The sequence below is a fragment of the Nilaparvata lugens genome, chromosome X (genome assembly GCF_014356525.2).
Source record: "Nilaparvata lugens isolate BPH chromosome X, ASM1435652v1, whole genome shotgun sequence".
NCBI classification, from domain to species: Eukaryota; Metazoa; Arthropoda; class Insecta; order Hemiptera; family Delphacidae; genus Nilaparvata; species Nilaparvata lugens.
In genome coordinates this window covers 98,903,073-98,926,828 of record NC_052518.1, presented here as the reverse complement: position 1 = coordinate 98,926,828, position 23,756 = coordinate 98,903,073, and the positions used below count along the sequence as shown (strand labels likewise).

Genomic DNA, 23,756 nt, shown 5'->3' with positions numbered 1-23,756 from the left:
TAAATTTTCTTGAGTTTTTTTTTATCTTGATGTGTACAGTGTTGTTGGTATGTTGCCTTCCTAACCACGTTCATGATAAGAAGGCTTCTATTTCTTGTGGTGTGACAGTGGTTTCTGTTTTGAAAGCTTTCTGTGTTTTTGTGTAGTCTGCAAATAATTTTCAGTGAGTAGAGTTGTCTTGCGTCCATCACACCAAACTCATTGTAGAGCTGGTCTGACGGATAACGAGGTGGCTTCTGCTTGATGATTTTAATTATTAGTTTTTGCACTTTTATAAGGGGGTCGAGGTGAACGTAGTTTGTTCCTCCCCATCCTACAATTCCTTAGGTAAGCAAAGACTGAACTAAGGAATAGTAGACCATCTTTATGCTCTTCTCGTCTATAAATGTTCTCAGCATTTTGAACTTGAATATAATTTTTCTTAACTTCTTGCAGAGGTAATCTATATGATGATCCCAGCGTAGAAAATAATCTAGTATAATTCCGAGGTATTTTATTGTTGGTTTTCTGTGCATAGTGAATGCCGTGGTGTTGGAAAAGTTGACTGTTAGAAGGTTTTCTGTGGGCTGTCCATGTTGTGTAGCTGAGAAAGTTAGAAATTGGGGTTTGTCATTGTTAAGAGTGAGCAGATTCTGATTTAGCCAATGTGAAATTTTCTGTAAATAGATTAGTTTATAAATTTACAATATCATTCCATTTCATATTTTTCTACTAATACTATTCTATCAATTTCTCACCTAGAGATCAATTTCCTTTCAAATACAGGAGATTGATAAAAGTAAGTATCTCACTATACAGCAGGGAATGGACTTGATATTAGGTGCGGGGTTGAACACTAATATCATCATCAGCGCAATTCCTTCCAGATATGACGAGTCACACCTCATTGATGACATTCACTTTGCTAATGCGTCTATCTCAAATAGAATATCTTCTTACATGGGATCCTCAACTGTGATATTCGATAATCGCAGTAGCAGCTTGAAAAGGTATCACTTCACAAGATATGGCCTGCATTACGGAAAGAAAGGGAAGCGTTTGCTCGGAAAGTCATTCTGCAATATTGTGATGGATCATAGTCTCTTGAAGCGTGCTCCTTCCATGTCAATGGAAACTTGTAACAGTGTGGACGAGGACGCGATACTCCGCGACCCTGATTACGCGACTCCGGCTTCAACCCCATTGGCTGCAGAACATCCCGCGACTGAACTTGATGAGACGCCTTCAACTTTTCATCATAGAAATTTGACAATCCACCGAGTGAGCGATGATCCCATTCACATTTCCCCTTCTGAATTTTTCACACCATCGCATGAAAAACATTATTCAAACTCATATTGTTGCGATAGCCAGATCCAATCACCAACATCTCCAAATGTAAATAGTAATAACTCTTGTTTTTTATATATAATCAGTTGCACAAGGGTTTCTCATGTAATGATCCATGTAACAATCAGGTTTTAATTAATAGCAGACAGTTAAACTCAAGTATAGCAGATAAGAAACAAGATGAATTATCAATTCTATCTTGGAATGTGCAAGGTCTTCCTAATAAATTCAGTATAGTTGATGATTCAGATTGAGATCTTGAGATTGATGTCTTATGTTTGGTTGAACATTGGATGGACCAAGATGAAATAAAAATGTATAGTTTAAATGGTTTAAGTTTAAGTAGCTATTATTGTAGACCAACTAAAAAAAGAGGAGGTTGTGCGATTTTAGTTAGAGACACATACATTCAAAAGCCGATTGATTCAGTGGATAAAATGTCAATAGGAAAGGTTTTTGAAGTCACTGCTTCACTTTTGGAGGAAATAAATACTATTGTTGTAGCTCTGTATAGACCTAATGTAATGTGCAAGGACTTCAATCTTTTTATTAATAGAATTAATATGCTACTGGAGCACTTGTCTTCATTCGAAGCAAATATTATTTTATGCGGTGATTTCAATATTGACTTTATATCAAAAAATAATCTTGATTCCATTGTTCTAAGTAATGTTTTTCTATCATTCAACTTATATTCAACTGTTTATGAGATAACTAGACCGAAGAATGGGGGTGGCAGCTGCCTAGATAATATAGTTACTCTCAAGGATAGAGTTTTGTCTTGCAATGTTATAAGAACTATAGTTTCAGATCATTGGGCAATTCTACTCAAATCACGTGTGGAAAGAACTGGAAAGCGAGCATTAGCAAATGTTGAACGAATTAAAATTAGAGAAATAAAAGATTCCAATATAATTAGGTTTCTCAATGAATTATCAATTATCAATTGGAAGCATATGTATTGTATGAAGAATATAGATGATAAAGTTAGGTTTATCCTTATTACATTACACCACTTGACTAATCAAGCGTTTCCTTATATTCAGGTGAGAAGAAAGCTCAAACAATCAAGGTTGAACAGAGTTTCAAATGATGAAATCAGGGCACTCAAAGAAGACTGCTGCTCCTTGTTATATGATTTCTACAGAAGTTCAGGATCCAACGAAATGAAAAACCAGTATAAGAATTGTAGAAAAAGATTATATAAATTGGTAAGGGAGACTAGGATAAAGATAAACGATAATTTGATAAATAATTCCAGTAACAAGTCCAAGGTTTTATGGAATATTGTTAAGAGAGAGAGTAAACTTATTGATAAAGATGAGAAAAAGTATGGTATACATGATGTTGAACGGTTCAACGAATTTTTTGTTAAAAAAGCCGATGATATTCTCAAAAAAGTTTCAGCTCTTCCATGTGATAATTTACTATCTACATAAACTTGCAAAACCTTCCACTACCTTCAACTTCCATCTTGTAGAAATAGATGATGTTGAAAAAGCTATTTTAAGAATGAGTAGCAGTAGATGTGAGGATGTCTATGGATTAAGCTCTTTTGTATTAAAGTATGGAATAGATAGCTTGAAGGTAGTTATGACTCATTTGATAAATTGTTGTATCATTAACTCTGTTTTTCCTGATGATTTGAAGCTGGTTAAAGTCTTACCTATATACAAGAAAGGAGATAAATCAATTTTTGAGAACTACAGACCAATCTCTATCATATCAGTTTTGTCCAAATTGCTAGAGATCATCCTCAATGAACAAATTGTGAATTATTTCGAGAAAAATAATTTATTTGATGACTCTCAATTTGGATATAGGTCTGGACTAGGCACTGTTAGGGCACTGTTTCTTTTATCAGTAATTGTATTTTTGGTCTAGATAATAAAGCATGTCACAATGTGAGACTATATGATTTATCAAAAGCATTCGATACTGTCTCTCATGCTCTTCTATTGAAAAAGTTACAGTTTTATGGATTCAAGGAGGAGGCTGTGTCACTAATGAAGTCGTATTTATGTGGTCGATTTCAAAAGGTTTTTTGTGATGGAAAAGAGTCAGGATATCTACCTGTGAAGCATGGTGTTCCTCAGGGATCAATTCTTGGTCCAATACTGTTCATCATTTACATGAATGATCTGCCTAATGTTTTATCGAATCCATCAGTACAGAGCTTTCTCTTTGCTGATGACATTAATATCTGTCTCAGGTCTAATTCATATGAAGTATTGAGAAACAAATTAAAAATATTTCAGAAACTATACAAGATTGGTGTACTGCTAATAGTTTATGCATTAATGAAGGCAAAATACAAGATTTAGAATTAGATTATATGACAAGAAATACCACAGAAGCTGTAAGTCATTCTGTGAATTTTCTAGGATTTATGATTGATGAGAATCTGGATTGGGAGAAAAACATTATGAATATTGAGTCGAAAATCAGTAAAGGCATATTCCTGATACGCAGATTGAGACTGTGTGTAAGTTCTAAGGTACTGAGAACGGTCTATTTTGCATTCATCCATTTGAATCATTTGAGTCGAGGTACCTTACTCTGGGGTCATAAATTTTCTAGTGTAAGGCTACTGAGGATGCAAAAAACATGCATTAGACTAATTTGTGGACTCCCTTCCCGAGCTCATTGTAGAGAGGGGTTTGTTCGTCTTGGTGTGATGACGGTTCCTGCACTGTTTATCTTTCAAAGCCTACTATATATAAAAGAAAATATCCATTCATATGATGCTTTGGGTTCATATCACTCATATGGAACAAGGAATAGGGCTACTTTGAGTTTAATCAGGTTCAATTACACCAGGACTCAAAAAACATTCATCAATACAGCGATAAAATTGTATAATTTTTTACCTCCTTCAATCAGGAACCTAGAGATTGAAAAATTTAAAAACAAATTGAAAGCAATTTTGTCAGAAAATTGTATTTATAAAATAGATGAATTTTTCGAAATAAATCTTGAAGTGGAATAGCCTTATTACTTGATTGTTACATTGAGATCAGAGAAAAAATTCTTGGTGTAGAATTTTATAATGATTTACCTGTGTGCGATTGTGACTTATATTATTTAATAGTTCTATTTATTTTTTATGTGTCTACTTTTGTTACCATTTGACTTTGTAATGCATTTTATGTTCTCTTTTGCTGCTACAATAAAACATTTATTTATTTATTTATTTATGTCTTGGACAGTAATAAATTCTATGTTATGAACGTATCCGATCTTAAGCACTTGATGAATAGTCATCAGTCATCATAATTCCTAAGTTCTAAGCCACACAAGGTGTTTTTTCAGTCGGTACGATAGGATAGGAAGCTTTCCCGATTGACGGGACAGGAGGCTCACTCGATACGCCAACCCAATCAGCCAATTGGAGAGCTTCCTGTCCTGTCATGCCGACTGAAAAACGCCTCGACCGTAATTCACCAAAACCATAACAAGTCTAACGAATAAGAAATCAGAACAAGATATTGTAGGTTGAATAGAAGAATAATTTTAGCGTATTATTATTTCACTATTATTTAATAATCATTTATACATTGATTATTTTGTGTTCAATGTAAGGCAGCTATTTGTGAGATCTGCCTTAATTTACATGCACTCTCACCATAACCAAATTTTTAACAATACAATAGATCATAGATACCCCACCAGCGCATCACATATAAACAATATACAGACTCCAAGATTAAATAAAACATATTCAACAACTAATATTCATTACCTGTCACACATAATACTTAGAAACATACCTGACTATCTCAAAACATTTCAGAATTACAGATCACGCCAGTATAAGCGACTTGTTAAAAAGTGGTTAATTATAAGTGACCAAGAGGAGTCTAAACGCGTGCTTCTCTCTGTATATAGGTAGGGAATGTGGAACTTGGTAATCTTGTCTGTGATCCTTCGGAATCCGAGTCCCATAGTGCTTTTTTGTAGCCAGTTTAGTTTACTGTTATAATATTAAATGTTTTTTTGATTGGATCGTCCATCGTCATCACCATCATTCATTTTAGGTTTTGGAAAATTCTTTATTACTTAGTATTTAATTGCATTGCTATAGTGTACCTATCTTTTAGTTTCACTAATTTTTTAGTCATTAATTATAACTGGCTGTTTCTGCAGCCAATTATTTGTTTTCTTTCTATAATATCAACATTAAATGTAATAAATTTTATTCATATCATTTTTTTAATCTGTATTTTTCTCAAATTTAGTTTAATATAATATTAATTTTCATAATTTAGTTTATCGATTTTAATTTCAGCGAATTACGCCAGGCTCTCACAAACACAGGCTTAAGCCTACATGAGAGTCTCACAACGTAAGGGTGTATATAAATGTACTGTATTATTTGTAAATTGTGAGAATAAATTGATTTGATTCAATAAACTTAATGTAGCTGTATTGTTTTATTCCATTGAATTAATGTTGTTTAATTATTCCTAGGTTCTTCATAATTGGTTGGATGTAGAAATTATCACAGAATTCACAATCCCACCCGAGGAAGTAGATGAAGATGGAACCACTTATGATGAGTCATCGTATCCGATTGATGTTGTTCGAGCTCCACGGCCTGTAAGTTACACATATTTCAATTTCTCTTTTGGCTTTCACATTTTATTTTCTGTGAGATTTCCTTCCAGATATTGGGTGATTGGTGAACACTTTTTCACAAGGAGGAGAGCAGAGTCTCGACGTCATGATCAAATGACGATATGGATACTTATATCGATATTCAAGTTGCTTAGAATCGATAGTTTGTTGATTTGACAACTATACCACAGTATACATATCTATTATGTGACTATACTTTGATCATTGTTGATTGGCAGTTGCATGTTGCAATAATTGGTTATGTTAATGTTATGGTGCTGAAAGTGGATTAATAATAATGCGTTATGTAAATTGTAAATTAATATTAACCGACGTAGTTGTTAAATTGAGATACCATGAAGTGGCAACTGGTTCGAAATATTTATTTATCCATAAACAAATACAACCCAGGTAGAAACAACAGGCATTCGCCCAAAACTGCTCTAAACCTTTATTTGGAATACACAGTCTAGAGGTTATGTAAAATTATAGTTTTTCGTGAGGTCACGATTAAAATGTAACCGGCTGTTGTGCAACCGGGCCTTAAGTAGTAAGTTACTTTAAAAGAACAAAGATTTAAAGCTTCAAATCTTGTTCTTTTAAATGAACTGTCAGTCTTGTACAAGACTAAAAGATCGCTATGGTAGTGACTTTACTATAAAAGGTAAGCTACTTTAAATGAACATGATTTTAAGCTCTTTAATTTTAATATCATAACAGTCGCTCTGTCAACTAGGCTACTAAACCACGGAGTACATACAGTATTCTGTATTCTGTTAAATATATACATCGTATTCTGTCTCTTTGACTAAACTATCGATTCTAATTAGCAACTATCGATTCTAATCTAAGTTATGGATATCGATATATGTATCCATGACGTCATACTTATCATGACGGCGAGACTCTGCTCTCCTCCTTGTGAAAAAGTGCTCACCTGGGTGATTTAGCCTCCGCTCTTACGCTCTTAATTCAGATATAAGTAGGCTATATATATATCATGAACATAAGCTATGTATAATATTTGGACAATTTGAAACTAAATTAGGAAATTGAAGAAGTTTCGGGCAATAGCCTGTTTTTCTTTCCCGATCATTGTATTGTTTGTGCTAACCTAATAAATGAAAAAATATCTTTCCTTCGAATCTTCTTTGGAGTATTTCTATCTTTGAGCACAGCTGGTTGCTTATTGCATAGTTAAGACACGTTAAGCCGTCGAGCCCGGCTGCCTAAAAAGCAGTCGTTAGGTCATGTCAGAGGCCCTGAAATTGATCAGTTGCGACCTGAAATCTCTGACACCAGACCTGAGCATAGTTTGCATAGTTGAGCGACTGTCATTGCACCAGTATAAATTTGATTAATAAATTTTGCACCAGTATAATTGTTTCACTTATTTTATTAAATGATTCACTGATTTACTATTGCTATTTTCTCTCTTTTTGTTTGATTTGTGTGCTCTGTAGTCTTGTGATGCTTTATCGTTAATGTGGGCCATGAACATGTAACATGAAACATGAACATGGAACATGAACATGAACATTAAACATGAACAAGCATCATGATCATTCCATTACATTTTCTACTGACCTGTGCTTTATAGTCATTTAGATTATCAGATTATTTTTATTATTGTTATTTTGTTATTCCTTACAATTTCTCTTTTGACTTTTCTTCCAAAGATTTTGTTACCTTCTAAGGGTGTGATCACATTGAATGGCAGTGTTATCACTGGAACAAATAAAGCTAAACAGTGGTCATTGAGATACTACAATAACTTCTTGGGAATTATACCCTACTGCTCCCCTCACACACCTCAGCGAGAACAGAATAGCAGATATTCTATGCAAGAGACGCTGCACCTGATCACCCCATTTCAAGTCATCCTGCAGCTCGAAACCTCGTCACTGGATATCCTTGGATATCCTATGAAATGTAGCGAATTGTGCACATTCTTTGAAATAGCACAATGGTTATTGAAGATATGAACTTGAAACCGGTTGCATTGGGCTAATAATATTACAGAAGATTTGAACATTTCAGAACATATTGGTGCCACCAAAAAATATTTAGTCAATGGTTATTGAGATTACAATAATTTCTTGAAATTTACTGAATTGTGAACATTTTGAATTGTATTTTATTTATCAGTAACTTTCATATTCTGGCTTCGACTATTTTGGAAGGAGTAGAGTGGAGAGGCCTTACTCCTCTCAGTATATATTTTAGTTGTTTTATTTATTAACCTTGATTTGTTGCATTGTTAAATTCTGGCAATAAAGAATTGAAATTGAAATTAGGAGTAGTACACTCCAATCGGGCTTATGCCTAGGGTTGTACACTTTTATTTCACATTTTTATATCTTTCTTTGTTATTTTGTATATTTTAGTTGTTTTATTTATTAACCTTGATTTGTTGCATTGTTAAATTCTGGAAATAAAGAATTGAAATTGAAATTAGGAATAGTACACTCCAATCGGGCTTATGCCTAGGGTTGTACACTTTTATTTCACATTTTTATATCTTTCTTTGTTATTTTGTATATTTTAGTTGTTTTATTTATTAACCTTGATTTGTTGCATTGTTAAATTCTGGCAATAAAGAATTGAAATTGAAATTAGGAGTAGTACACTCCAATCGGGCTTATGCCTAGGGTTGTACACTTTTATTTCACATTTTTATATATTTCATTGTTATTTTGTATTATGTTTGTTAAGTAAAATAAATGAATTGATTGAAAAAAATTCAATTTGTAATGTTTACATGTTGCAGCCAAGTCCAGCCATCAAGAATTATATTAGGAATATGATGGGAGTTACTCTGGTGGAAAAGAAATACAAAGTGCTTACAGATGCTATTAGAATATTGCGCCAATCAGAGCCCGTCCCCAATCCATATTTTATATACAGATTGCAGAATTTTGAAAAGTAAGTATGAGATTGAATATCATATATTGATTTTTTTATTATTTTTGTTTTATTGATTCATACAATAAGTACATCATAAAAATGATAGGGAGAGAAAAAATAAAGTAACCTTGTGCTATTCCTCTTCCAAATTTAGATAAGGTTACGCATAGTCCGAAATAGTCAAAAATTTATTTTTATTTCTATTTATTTATTTATTTTCAAAGGTAACTCTTCACGAGTATTTTAAGCCCAGGTGATAATGAGGGGATAAATGACAAATTGACAATGCCCCACAAACGGAAGCGTTGAATGAATGAAGATGAATGAATGAAAGATGATGCAATGAAATCTGAGAATGTGCACCCAGCCGACACAAAATGAGAGTGAAATAATAGAACCCTAATCACCTGACAAATCCACAGTAAGAACTACTTGCTACTCACTACTATCTAGTCATAACTAATACCATTCATACCCTCTTCATTTATGCCCCATTAACAGATTTAGTTAGACTACTTTGATGTAGGCAAATTTCAGTTCACTTAAGCTAACTCCGCAGTGCAGGCTGGATGCTTGTCTGACTCGGACTAGGTGCTGAGACAGCAAATAATAGCAGCATTGGTGGGAATGCGAGCGGCCGCAGTAACATCTTCCACCCAGCAATGGTCGGCGTAGTTCCGCCTAGCGGACAGACGAAAGATCAATCCAGTCGGTTATTTGATCCCACCAGCCAGGCTCAGCCAAGTAGCCGAGACAATAGAACAATGGAGTGGCGGTCTTATTCGCGTTCATCAGCAGTTTTCTTTCTCACGATTATTTCGATTTTTGTGTCACCTATAATCAATCATAACTCCAGTCACCAGTAAAACGTTTCCAGAAACGTGGTGTACTACCATATTAATGACTTTTCATGATTATTTTTAATTATTTAAAAACATTGTTGACATTCTGAGCCTTCAGGCTAAACTTGGGGTCGCTGAGAACGAATCTGCAATCAGAATTTCTCTATCACGAAAAATAACGAAAAAAACCCAGCTGTTAATCTTCCGGCAACCGTTAACAGTCATCCTGCAATGCGGCCGAAACACTTCCAAGCCAGACACCCATCTCAAATGACAACAACGCCAAGCTGTGAGAAACCATCCTACACTGCGGCGCTAGGTTTATATCTGAATCTATAAAATTCCTCAATTGTGTAGAAAGCTTTCCTTTTCAGCCTGGTCCCTAAAAATGTTTTAAATTTATTTCGAGGGACGGTGTGGGAGCTGGGGTGTAATTTATTGAAAAGGTCATAATTTCTTACGATTGTTTAACAACATATATTTAAACAACAAGCAATCGGGTTCAGAATGTACTTTTTGAAAGCTACTATCATAAGTACCGTTTAGATCTGATATTGTAGGACTGATAATAAATTCACAAATATCTATTTTTTTACAGTAACACTTCATGAATTGCACGACAGGCCACTCTTTCCAATTCCAAATCTGCCACTTTTCCAATTGAATATCAAATTCTGCATTTTCAAGTGAAATTTCGACAATACTTACTCATGCATTTTATCATTTATGTAAAGTTTCATAATGCTTGGGTATCGTGCATATTTTGCAAATAGTAGACGGCGGAAGACAGAAATAGTTGGAGGATGATTGTGGAGGAGGCCAAAGCCCACATCGGGCTTTAGCGATAAGTAAGTAAAGTTTCAAAGAATTTCATTCGCTTGTTGAGCTACAAACGCGATATTATAAATTGCCAAACGGTTGACTTAGCATTATTGACTGGTACATAACTTTGACTAGCCACTCTCATCGTCTAAATCTAGGTGGTTAGTTGCATTTTTCCACATTCATTCCTATGTCTTTCCCCATATAAAATGTCATATTTAAACTTGAAAAAAGTATGATATAAAAGCAATATTTTACACAAATTAAATCTTTGTCTTCTTCCTCAAAATGTATTTCATGAGTTGTATTTGTATAATCAATTTACTTGATAATTATGTCGAGTACTAATAGACTCAAGCAAGTTCTGGAGCCACTGACAAGTCTCTTCTGCAGCAGCATTCATGATATGAGTGTTGTGGACACTCAGATATCAGGTGATTCATTGATTGAATTTGACCACAGAGGGTCAGAGATGTATCCCCATGCTGTAGTCAGCTCAGCACACCTTCCCACCTGCGTCCTGAACCGGTTAAGGCTACACCACTCTCTACGTCTCAGCTGGGTGCCAGGGACAATGTCATTAGGGTCATCCACATGACTTCTGTTCCTGACCTCTCCCTGCAACCATCTCAGTCTCCATAACTCCCTTGCACTTCTAATTTCCTCTTTCTCGTCAAGTCTCAAGTATCTTCTTGACTTGAAGCGCCTTGTTGGAGGGTTAGCCAAATCTCTATAGTTATAATCTATAGTCTATAGGCCCACGTTATAATGGCAGTGTAGAAATATAGGAGAAAAACGTTGCCGATCCTCTGTCTTGTCAATGCCTTCTAGCTGACGCTAGCTGATACAGGTTTATTGATGTAATATTAACGGTTCATTCTCGTTTAAAACAATCAATTATATTTTATTAAGCATGAAATTATATTTTTCAATTATTTCATAATTAAGATGAAATATATTGTTAATTCTACAATGCTGAAAGACGTTCTGGCAACAGAGCAAAGCGACAAAGAGATAGCGCTATCCGCTTTGTTTAATGATAGACAAGGATAGCAATACAATCAAACACTGCCATTATAACGTGGACCTCACTATAGAGACTGGGAGACCCTCATGAATGTGTTGCAACTGGGAAATGAATATAATATAGTACAAATGCAAATAAATTTTATTTCCATTAATATATAAATAAATAATCTAATCAATAAAATGTACATAATATTCAAAACAATACAATATATGCAATTTACTACAAATATAAATAAATTGCATTTTTTCGGAAATTAACCTACTCAACTATGGGAAACCCATGTTCTAGAGCAGGTGTAGTAGTAATACATTAAATTTAGAGTGGGGATGCAAATACATTGGGTAAGTGAGCTCACATATTGTTCGAAATTATGTTTTCTATATTATGTCTTCCAGGTATTATGTCATCCAGTTTTTAACGGCGCATTTGAATTGAGTTTTCTATTATCTTGATGTGTACAGGAAGTAAATTGTGAAGTTTTGGTGCTAGGTGGTTGAAGTGTCGTTGGTATGTTGCCTTCCTAGCCACGTTCGAGATAAGAAGGCTTCTATTTCTTGTGTTATGACAGTGGTTCCTGTTTTGAAAGCTTTCTGGGTTCTTGTGTAGTCTGCAAATAATTTCTAGGGAGTAGAGTTGTCTTGCGTCCATCACACCAAACTCATTGTAGAGCTGGTCTGATGGATAACGATCCAGTGATATCAAACTTTAGAACTGATTTCTCAAGAATAATTTTCTATCTACTATTCAATGAAATGTAATTTTCTTTCTATTATTCACAGAGTGATCCGTGGTCTAGTGGATAGAGTGCTTGCGTAGCAACCTAGAGATCCCGGGTTCGAACCCACTCAGAGCCAAAAGTTTTTGAACAGGTCACTCCCGTGTTATCGGATGGGCACGTTAAACTGTCGGTCCCGGCGGAAGTATGGCAGTCGTAAGGCCCATTGACGGCTCAAATGATATATTCAGGCGAGGTGGAACTTCCGTCAGGAACTCACCACCAATAAAAGCCATACGAATATTATTATCGTTAATGAAATGTTCAATTTTTGAATGTGTCAATAACAGTACAATTGTTGATTTGCAGTCTGTGTTGTGCCAGCCTCCACACTAAGAAGAAACTTATGGCTACAGGTGATCCAGAAAGTGAAGTGAGATTATGGAATCTCTGCGAATCCAAATTAGCTCCAAAGCGATCGTACGCTATTCCTTTGGGCTGTGATGTTGAATCTCTCCTCAGAATTCGCCAGTAAGTTGACAATTAAATTCTGTTATGTTTAAGTATTTTCGCCACACTGCACAGAAAGCAGCTGTTTTCCAGTCCCTACGTAGATCTGAAAGACATTGTTTGCAGACGACTCTCGTCTGACGTCAGAACAAGTTTCTTTCCGGCTAAGGCTTTTTGAAAATGTGTTTGGACAACTGTGCCATATGGTGCATTGTGTTCAGGAGGGTGAGATCGGAAATTTCCACCCCACTTTGAGTACCCTACGACGTCTGGTTCTTGAGATATGAGACATCAAAGTTTCCCCCCCTCATAAAACATTCTTATTCAACTTATTATTATTATATAGCTGATGCCAAAAAGTTAGGCGGCTTCGTGGGTCACATGGTGTAACCTACTCACAGCTGATGCAATGCATCTATTTATTGTCACCTAATCCAAGCTAGATGACAACTCTACTTGACAACATCAGCTGTTGGAACGCACAAGAGACCCACCTAACTTTTATAGCTGGCGTCAGCTATACCTGTAGTGTGGCGAAAAATATCGTACGCGACTCTCTCAGAAAGGTGTTTACGGTATTCGAATAACATATTCCCGGGCTCGGCAAGCCTCGCCCGGGAAACTATCCTCATACCGTAAACACTAACTTTCTGTGCTTGTAGCGTAATATACTATTTTGAATCATAGTTTCACAAGCCTTATTGCTCATTCGTGAAATATCCTCCTTTCAATTACAATAATCATCTGACATACTTCCCGTATCTAACTTGTGTATTACTATCAAGTACATGAAAATTGAAAAATCAAAGTACCCTGTTTTCAATTTTATTTTTATTATTTTAATTATTATTTTTATTTTCTTTTATTTTAATTCAACATGTTTCGACTATTAATAATTTTCAAGTGAGTCACTTTAAAGATGGGAAGAGCATGTAAAAAAGTGAGTACATGAATGAATATTTGCACTTAGGAGGCTGGTACCATAGAGAAACAATAGCATAAATAGAGTCCCATGGTATAGGGCGTTTATGTCGCAACTTTTACTGTTATCTCAAGCCGATAGACCACGTAGTTCTTTCCCGTGAAGCTTTATGACGCTGGTAGTGTCTCATATTGTGCCGTTCATACACTCTTACCCGCTAAGAATAGTAAAAATCGACAGTAATCGGCTTGAGATAACAGTAAAAGCTGCGACATAAACGCCCTATACCATGGGATATCTACTAACGCTATTGTTTCTCTATGCTGGTACCCATTTGTAATTTATTAACTTTGAGATCCGCGTAATAATAATAATATCGAGTGACCTGGCTGGCTCAGGTCTGGTGTCAGAGTTTTCAGGTCGCAACTGATCAATTTCAGGGCCTCTGACATGACCTAACGACTGCTTTTTAGGCAGCCGAGACCGACGGCTTAACGTGTCTATCCGAAACACGGGAGTGGCCCGAGATAAATATCTTGCCCGGGCCGGGATTTGAACCCGGGCCTCAGAATCATAGAGCCAGCATCTGATCCACTCGACTACGGCCACTCCTTGAGATCCGTGTATTATGCCACTGTCCACTCACATATTTCATATAGCATTGAGATTAATGGTGGGACTAGTGCATTTAACTTGAACAGAATATTAAAAATACAAAAAGAAGCAGTAAGAAAAATATTTAATTTAAAATTGACAAAAGTCGTGCAGGGAATTTCTTAAAAAGTTAGAATTAATGACGGTGTATGGACTTTATATTTACAAAACAATATTACACGTAAAAAATAATAAAGACGAATTCCCCAGGCAATTTAGTGTGCATGACGATAATACAAGAAATAGAAACAATTTTATTATCAAAGGAACATAGTAGAGAGAAGTACAAACAAAGCCCAACCTATATGGGCATCAAATTCATTACTTACCTTCCTACTAGTATTAATCATGAAAAATATATTACAAAGTTTAAAAACAAACTGAAATAGTATAACTGAAAAGTATTTTATAGTGCCAACTCATTATGTATTCGAATCGGCCTGAGGAGAAAGGGAACATGTCAAAATTTTTCATTTTTTTATGGTTGAAATGAGTTGTTGACTGTGGGATACATCGATTGGAGCTGGAATGGAACATGTCAGCATTCTCTTTATACGAGAAACAGATATAGTATTTTTGCTGTACTGGAGTGAAAGGGAACTAGTCATGACAGACATGTTTCCTTTCAACGCCGAACATTCGAAAATCAACTGTTTGTCAGTTGTGATTTTTATGCTATTGTTAGGTTACCTTTGATTCATGCGTTCTTTTAAGGTTAGATTGCTTTTGGTTGAGGTGTTTATTGTAAAAGTTGAAGAGTGATAATTTATAATATCATCAAGAGTAAAAGGAAGTTGACAAAAACTCAATTTTAAGGGGTGAATCTTATATAAGGATTAAAATTGTTGTCTTAAAAGAGTTTGCACCCTAATTACGAAAAACAATCTTGAAATTATCAATACTTTTTTCTGTATTCAGATTTTTCTCTCCCCTGAAAAATTCTGATTTTTAACATGTTCCCTTTCTCTTCAGACCGATTCATTTAGACTATCTATTGTTGATGTATTTTGTTTTATACTTGTATTTATTTCATTATTTTGTTGAAAATAATAAATAAAGAAAGACGCATTCATGTAGATTCTGATGTATGTTTTTAATAAAGAGATTGATTGATTGAAGAACTATTGATGACACTTGTCATATCTGAGGGCGATGACCTGGTTGTAGCCTACATAAAAAAACTTCAAGATCAAGATGTTTATTTTAACAAATTATACAGTCAAAGAAAAAGTTAATTACAACATTACAAGTTACAACCATTTTCCTTCCATTCTCCTCCTGCTGTCGCCAATATCAACTTTTATCTGACGTCATCATCAATTGTACCAACATTCCAACTCCATAGTCTACTGTATTTAAAGTTTTAAATGATATTTTATTTATGAATGATAAATGTTTCAATAGAAAAATGATAAAATGTATGAATTCAGAGCTACTCTCTTGTATTTATAGTAATTATTTTATTTCCCTGAAGATGATATTTAAAATAACAAAACTATTACTAATACATTTATTTTTATAACCTGACGATGGTGTGATCACCGAAACTAGTAGTTTTAATTTGTATTCTTAGTACCGGTTGCACAACAGCCGGTTAAATTTTAACCCTGATTAATCCCACGAGAACCATTCAGAGAATACGTCTTTTCAAAAGCGCCTTCTATGATTAGTTCTCGTGCAATTAATCACGGTTAAAAATTGATCGGCTGTTGTGCAACCGGGCCATATTCTATTAATTTCAAAGGGTACTAAAATTCTATTTTATAAATAGAAAAATATTATAATTAATGTAACACTACAGCATATTTGTAAATCGGGGCCTGAAGGTCATTGTGTTCCAGTGAATGGTGTTCACTTTTAATTTTATTTCTACCGCTAGAACCTAAGGTTTGTGAGGTAATGCTTTCTTATACACATGCTAAACGTAAAATCTTCTATTGTTTTTTATAGGGATGAAAGATGCACTTTAATGAGAGGTCATACCGGTTCAGTAAATGGTGTTAGTTTCATGAAAAAAACTGATATTCTATTATCAGTATCACATGACTGCACAATGCGTGCTTGGAACATAAACGATTACACTACTGCTGCAGTTTACAGGTTAGTTTGATGCAAAATACTTTAGAAAACTTTCAAGTTGTCCTTTACAAAGTACTGTACTGTTTATTTTTGGTAGAATCATAGACTAAAGATACACGTATCTTTTGTCTCTGGTGCAAAATGCATTGCCAACACATTTAACCTGTCAAACGCTTGAAAAACAGAGTTCAGTTGAACACAGGACTGGAAGGCCAGTGTTTTTATCCGATTCAGGAGTTTTTCAGTTGCTTTAGTTCACGGTGATTTTTCGTAGACCTTCCAGAGTATATAATTAGCAATCTTTTTATAAATGCACAATTAAGTTGTATAATTTAAAAAAAAATAGTTTTTAGCTCTTGGTAGCTAATTGAATTTTATTTTCTTGTAAGAAGTGTTGATTTATTAACCTTGATTTGTTGCATTGTTAAATTCTGGCAATAAAGAAAAGAATTGAATTGAAAAAAAAAAATAATGATTGACAAGTCCATGTTTCCCTTAGAGAGGAGGTCAGTGGCTGCTAAATTATCTATCTATCTATCTGGTAAAATGTTGTCATCACTTGTCTTTTTATAGATTTCACTTCGTAATTAATTGAAAATACTGTAAATGTAGTAAGAAAGTAGGCTACAAATAACAAAAATCCGAGAACGTTTTTCTGACATGTCTGATATTTATATTTAATTTTGGTGTCTGACCGATATATTTCTATTGGTTTCATTTTTATGTTGTAAACTCTCAAATCTATCGAATTAGTTCAAGATGCTAACTACATACAGTTTTCGGACAATAATGGCTTCAAGGCTATAAGATAAATTCATTTATTGAAGGGTGTAATAATATAGTACATACAGTTCAAGGACAGTTATGACGTAGAGAAACAATAGCATAAGTAAATATCCCATGGTATAGGGCGTTCATATCGCAACTTTTACTGTTATCTCAAGCCGATTACTGTTGATTATTGTCGATTTTTACTGTTTTGTTGGGGTGAGAGTGTATGAACGGCACAATATGAGAGACTACCAGTGTCACACAGCTTCACGGGAAAGAATTACATGAACTATCGGCTTGAGATAACAGTAAAAGTTGCGACATAAACGCCCTATACCATGGGATATCTACTTATGATATTGTTTCTCTATGGTTATGACTTCAAGATTATAAGATAAATGCATTTATTAAGGGTGTATTAATAATAATAATAATAATAATGTAATATTGTCTAAATCTCAATAGTTTCAATTCCCATTTTCAGAAAAACACTGTAATAGAATACACTGTATTCAGAGCGTGTTAAACCCTTCTAACTGATAGCTTTCGATAAAATTGTTTAGAATCAATGTTGACACTCTTTATTTCTGATCATTATCGCTTTATATTTTAGTTTCAGTATGTTTTCCATGTGATTTTTCAACTTTTTATGTCCTGTCCTTACTTTATAACTTGTATTTTGACAATACATTTTTTTTAAACTCAAAATAGTGTGTGAATTAAGTTATCATTTTTACATAACCTCTAGACTGTGTATTCCAAATTAAGTTTTAGAGCAGTTCTGGGCGAATGCCTGTTGTTTCTACCTGGATTGTATCTATTGTCTATGGATAAATAAATAAATATTAAATTGTGTATTGTTCTGATTCACAGTGTTGAATAAATATATAGATTTATCTACTCCTATCCTAGTTCCGTTTTGACGCAAACCGCTACGATTTGATGTAACTCACCACTTCTGAGATTGAAATAAAAATTATCAAGTTCTATTTTTCAACTTTGTATTAATTCAGCACATCATTTTTCAACTATTTATTGCCTTAAGAATCTTCATTTCATTCTGACAATATTGTAGTTGCCATATAAAGAAAAGTGAGTACTATATACAGGTTGCCCCACAGAAGGTGTAACAGCTGAAAGCCATAGATTCTGCATGAAATTTGTTACAAAAAATGTCCAGTAACATTTTCTTAGTTTTCGAGATATATTTATTTTCAATACTTTTGAAAACGTCAATAACAGGAAAACTATTAGTCAAAATTTAATTCTGAGGATATAGTTGGAAAGAGGGTGAAATTAGCAATAAGATCCATATAATTTTTTTCATGTGTTTGATGTTTTTGAACGTTATATGAGCGTTCAAAGTTGAAAAAGTACATTCGTCGAGTTCAAAGCCGAATTTCAAGAAGTTTGAACGCTCATAAAAAGTTCAACAACATCAAACAAAGGAACAAATCATATGGATGTTATTGGAAATTTTTTCCTCTTTCCAACCATATCCTTGGAATGAGAATTTGACTGATAGTGTTCTAGTTATTGACGTTTTTCAACAATATTGAAAAATCTATATATCTCGAAAACTATGGGCAATATAAGAAAATTTTACTGGACATTTTTTGTTGCAAATTTCATGTAGAATCTATGGTGATCGGCTTCTACACTTTTCGTTGGACACTGTATAAGGAAAAGTGAACATTCCTATGTACTAAATCAAAAAATCATAATACCATAGCGGTCGACACTATCACATTTATGCACTTGAATTCAATGTTTTGTTGTTGAATTTTCGCTCCAACTAAATTTGTAATTTGCTTGATCTGTTAATCTAGAGGGCACAATTATCCATTATGGTGTGTAGCAGTCAGCTCGTTGGATAAGCATATTGCTACGGGTTCGCAGGATCGCACCGCTCGACTTTGGTCTCTTGATCGTTCACATTGTCTACGAGTATTCGCTGGTCACATCTCTGACGTCAATGTAAGTACTGTATTCCAAAATTAATTATTTTCTATTTACTTGAAAGTAAAATTCTATGAGTTGAAAGTTGAACACAAGAATAATAATTTTATTAGTCACTAGCTGGCCCGGCGAACTTCGTACCGCCAAATAGTTGATGCATCTCATGACAAACTTTACCTGAGGAGGTGCGATGCGTCATTTTGCATCCAGGTGCTTCTTGCTTATTGGTTTGAATGGAAGAACTCACACACACTGAATCGGGCATGGAATGAGGCAATGTCCATAAGATCAACTTTTTGTATCACCAAGCCGCGCCTCCACAGGTGTGCTTAGCCTTAGCTTAATCTGATGCACAATTTTTTTTAATGAGAATTATCCAACAATCAGTATTTAAATTTATATCTCAATATGGACTTCCTATGTGCTTAGTTAGTTGTGCAGCAGTTTGTATTTTTTAGATATAGTTGAATGCAGCTTGCTGGGAAATTGGATGTTATATCTCCTTGCTGCTGATTTTCCCGTACATATTCTAAATTTACAGCATTTCGATCTCTACGACCCAAGTTTGGACGTCGTTCGTAACGCGGTAATATTAAGAATTGAAATTTTGTGAATCAGTAGAAAGAAAATAGAAAAACAGATCTATCGACGGCTGTTGAATGACGCAATGATTATAAAAGCTGATTTTTATTTCTGTGTGTTGCCAACTCACAAATCTTCTCACATGATTACATGTAAACTTTGAAGGACCGTAGGAAAGAGTCCTGAAGTCGGATCATAAATTTTATAGGCCATATTGCTCCTGAACATAACAAACACAACTAAAAAAATCATCAAATTCGGAGCATACATAAAAAGGTATTGAATGTCAAAATTTGAGGCTCGATTTTTATTTATATAGATTAAACATATACAGAAATGCAATAGGCTGCGTCAATCAATAAAATTACAATTATCACATTAAGATTTTTTCAAGTGTAGAAACAAAGTATTGTAGGGATCTTCAACTTCTATAGACAAATACTGAATTATAGAAGTGTATTGAAACATCATCACTCCTTGCAACAATCATGTAATACAGTAGAACTTTGATAATCCGTACCAATTAGGACCATAGGTCATTCAGATTCTAATCTGCAATATAGGAAATATTTAGAATAATCTTGAAATGTGCTCATTTTTTCAAATGTCTCAATAACCTTTAAAGATACTTGAATCCAGTTGCATTGGATTCCAAATCAAATTTTGCATAACATATGACAATTAAGAACATATTGGTACCACCATAATTTATTTAGCCAATATTTATTGATGTATTACATCAATTTGTGGGATATTTAATGCAATTTACTGAATTGTACACATTTTTTAAATATCTCTATAGCCATTGGAAATACTTGAAACCTGTTGCATTGAACTCCAAATCAATTTTTTTTAGTTTTAGGGCTTGTGCAATTAGGTTTTATAATCAGTTACCGTTACATAAAAGAGGCTTACTAGTGAGTGAATATAAATTTAAAATTAAGGATTTTCTTATAAGAAACTGTTTTTATACCAATGATGAATATTTTGCCTTCAATATGGAGAATTTTCAAGACGTTGATGTGATGATTTCTTGTTGTTTTTATATAGTATGATTATATATGTAATGATTTATGTAATTTTCTCATGACGTGGCCTATACAAATTGTAATTTGACTTTGGCAATAAATGGATTTTGATTTGAGATAACATATGAAAATCTCAGAATATATTAAAGAATACAACATTAACATTTTGTAACATATTTAAAAAATGCAGTATTACGGTATACTGCTTATTGGGATATAATGTTTTTATCATGTGAAATGTACATAAAAATTAATTACAATTGGTACATAAACCCACATCATAACTAAATTATAGACCACCAATATCGATTGATAGATAGATTGTTCTTTTTCGGTTCCTAGATCAAGAACACTTAGAAATTACAACTCCCCTCTTCATAGAAAGCAAAGAAGTTATAACAGTTTGTCTTGGCACTTGGATGTCTTCTGGTTTTCTCGCGCTAAATTCCGGAAGGCGTTATATCATAATTTTGTGTAAATATTAAGCTGATCAACTAAGTTTCAGGTGTATTAGTGTGGATAAGCATATGGTTTGGGACGTCGTTCAGATATGAAAAACATTTATTCTATTGATAGTGTATTCTTTGAATTTTTTTATCATTTGTTAATATATTCTTCAATTTTTATTATAGCAAAATAAGTTATGACATTTTTGAATTCTTCATATTTTTTATTTTTACTTTTTTCCCTGAGTATTTGAAGTCGTTGTATTTCTTGAGTTAGGTACTATTTTTGTTATCTGTATTATTTCTTTTTTCATAAGTATTATATCTTTAATTTGTATTATTTTTTATCATTTGAATTTGTAAGATTTTTATTGTAAAGGATACATATTTGGGGAAACCCGTTGTCTCCATTGTGAATAAATGAATAAATAAAAAATAAATAAAATTAACAGATCTTAGTCTTTCTTGATTTCCTAGGATATACTATTTTTTCTGAATTTGATTTTTGGAATTTAGATTTATTGAGTTCCAATAATTAGGGTTTACTGTAGGTTTAGTCCACCTGATTTTAAATAATTTGTGGAATTGTGGAATAAACTGGTTCTAATTATAATTTCAGTGTGTGGGTTTCCATCCTAATAATTTGTACCTTGCGACGGGATCAGTTGACAAAACAGTTCGTCTCTGGTCTGTGAGTAATGGAAATCTGGTCAGAGTTTTTGTTGGTCATACTGGCTCAGTACAAAACGTGGCTCTTTCACCTAATGGAAAATTTCTAGCCTCTTCAGGTAAACCAATTTAGTTTTATCCGTAATTTAGTTTAGTTTATTTCATACTCCGTAATAAAAATATAAGATGCTGCTGTCAATCGGGCGATTTGGCATAACTGCAAATAGTCTTTTGTTGTCGTGGTAGGAGAACTCAATTACCGCCATCTTGTGGGTCCTGCCTCACCTTTTATATATTGGCCAACAGAAAATCTAAAGAGAATACACGAAACTATAGTGAGGTCCACGTTATAATGACAGTATTTGTTCAACTTTGGTTTTGCTATCTTTGTCTTTGGTAGAGAGTTAGTGGGGAGGATATTTTTAATATTCTTTCCGAAGAATGGACATTGATATGTCCAAAGCTCCGCCAATTTATGTAGATGCATAACAATATGATTATTATCTATAGTTATTATATTACAAACTGCTTTTTCATATCATATACAGTTCAATAATTATTTTCTTAGTCAATATTATGTAAATTCATCTATAATTTTGCTGTATTGTATATAAGTGTATAAGCCAGTATATATTGTAATGTACATAAATAAAGTACTCAATCAATCAATAAATCAATCTATCATTCGACAAAGCCGGTGGTACTATCCTTTTCTAGGTCCACAACGATGCCAGTTATGTTTTTGACAGTGTAGAAATATAATTAATTATTAATGCAGAGAATCGGCATCGCTATTCTATCTTTATCCACTGCCAATATAAAGTGGACCTCACTATAATCTTCTCAGAGTCATAGTCACAGTGTGGTGTAAAATTCCATCAAGGGAGCAGTAGTTGAATCCCTGTTCATCTTGTCGAAAAACATGTTTTGGTGATCTGTATTACGATCTAAAAGGGCGTTTACATTAATCAAGTTCACTTGAATTCAAGTTTTATATGAAATGAATGTATTTTACAAACTTTAAATCAAGTTTACAAGTATAGAAACTTGAATCCAATATAACATTGTGGCCCTTCTTCAAGTTTTGTAGGTGTTGTACATATTTTGGATTTAACTTGAACCTTGAAGGTACAATCCAACCTAAAAATAGGATAACAACGGTTGTGAGTCAATGTAGAATGTATAAAAACCACTAAATAGAAAAGTATGATGCAAGAAAAGTAGGAAGAAAGCTCCAAGATTAATTAGGTTTTTCAATTCAAAAGAAGACACTCAGGTGTATAGAGAAAGTGAATAGGTTAGATGTTAGATTGTTGTAGGCCTTTATTTAAAAAACTTGGCTTTTTGAGTGTACCATTTTTGTTTGTATATGAAGTTATAATGTATGTGAAAACGAGTGGAGTGGACCAAAATTCAAATATACATGAGTACAATACACGAAACAGCTGATTATCCGAAACAGCTGATTATCATAATATAATCAGCTGTTTACAGCTATATTACAGCTGTGACAAGTTCTAAATAGTATGTTTGTCTTTTCGGTCTCAAAATTTTAGTTTTTGAAAAGTTTGGAATTTTCTAATCAATTGTGATTGATTTAATTCAATTTAGAAGTTTTTTTAAATTCAAGAATGATTTTTGTGTGTTCTGAATTTTAAATTGAGTGTGTAATTGAAGAATGTTAAGTGACACATAACCTAGCTATATTTGGACTGTTGTATAAATTTGAATTGGAACCGTTTTCGGCGTATAAGCCCGTTTGGTACTTTTCTTTAAGTTGTTTAATTCTCATTGATTAAAAAAATAATGACCCAGAATAGTATATTATTTGAACAAAACCCAGATTATATTGGAAGGAAATATTCTATAACAGG

The 23,756-nt window shown here is 33.7% G+C and overlaps 1 protein-coding gene across 5 annotated transcripts in view; it reads left to right on the top strand.

The window, feature by feature from the left end:
* Window positions 1-23,756, top strand: part of LOC111059090 (TAF5-like RNA polymerase II p300/CBP-associated factor-associated factor 65 kDa subunit 5L) — a 67,489-nt gene that overhangs the window by 25,843 nt on the left and 17,890 nt on the right. For 4 of the 5 annotated variants that reach the window (XM_039442802.1, XM_039442801.1, XM_039442799.1 and 1 more), the window contains 6 exons: window positions 5,800-5,928; window positions 8,717-8,871; window positions 12,632-12,793; window positions 16,299-16,448; window positions 19,028-19,175; window positions 21,833-22,001. In XM_039442802.1, the coding sequence (XP_039298736.1) occupies window positions 5,800-5,928; window positions 8,717-8,871; window positions 12,632-12,793; window positions 16,299-16,448; window positions 19,028-19,175; window positions 21,833-22,001 (913 nt within the window). Of the gene's footprint in view, window positions 1-2,282; window positions 2,541-5,799; window positions 5,929-8,716; window positions 8,872-12,631; window positions 12,794-16,298; window positions 16,449-19,027; window positions 19,176-21,832; window positions 22,002-23,756 lie in introns of those variants that run through there. The other variant, XM_039442798.1, reaches the window with a different exon arrangement.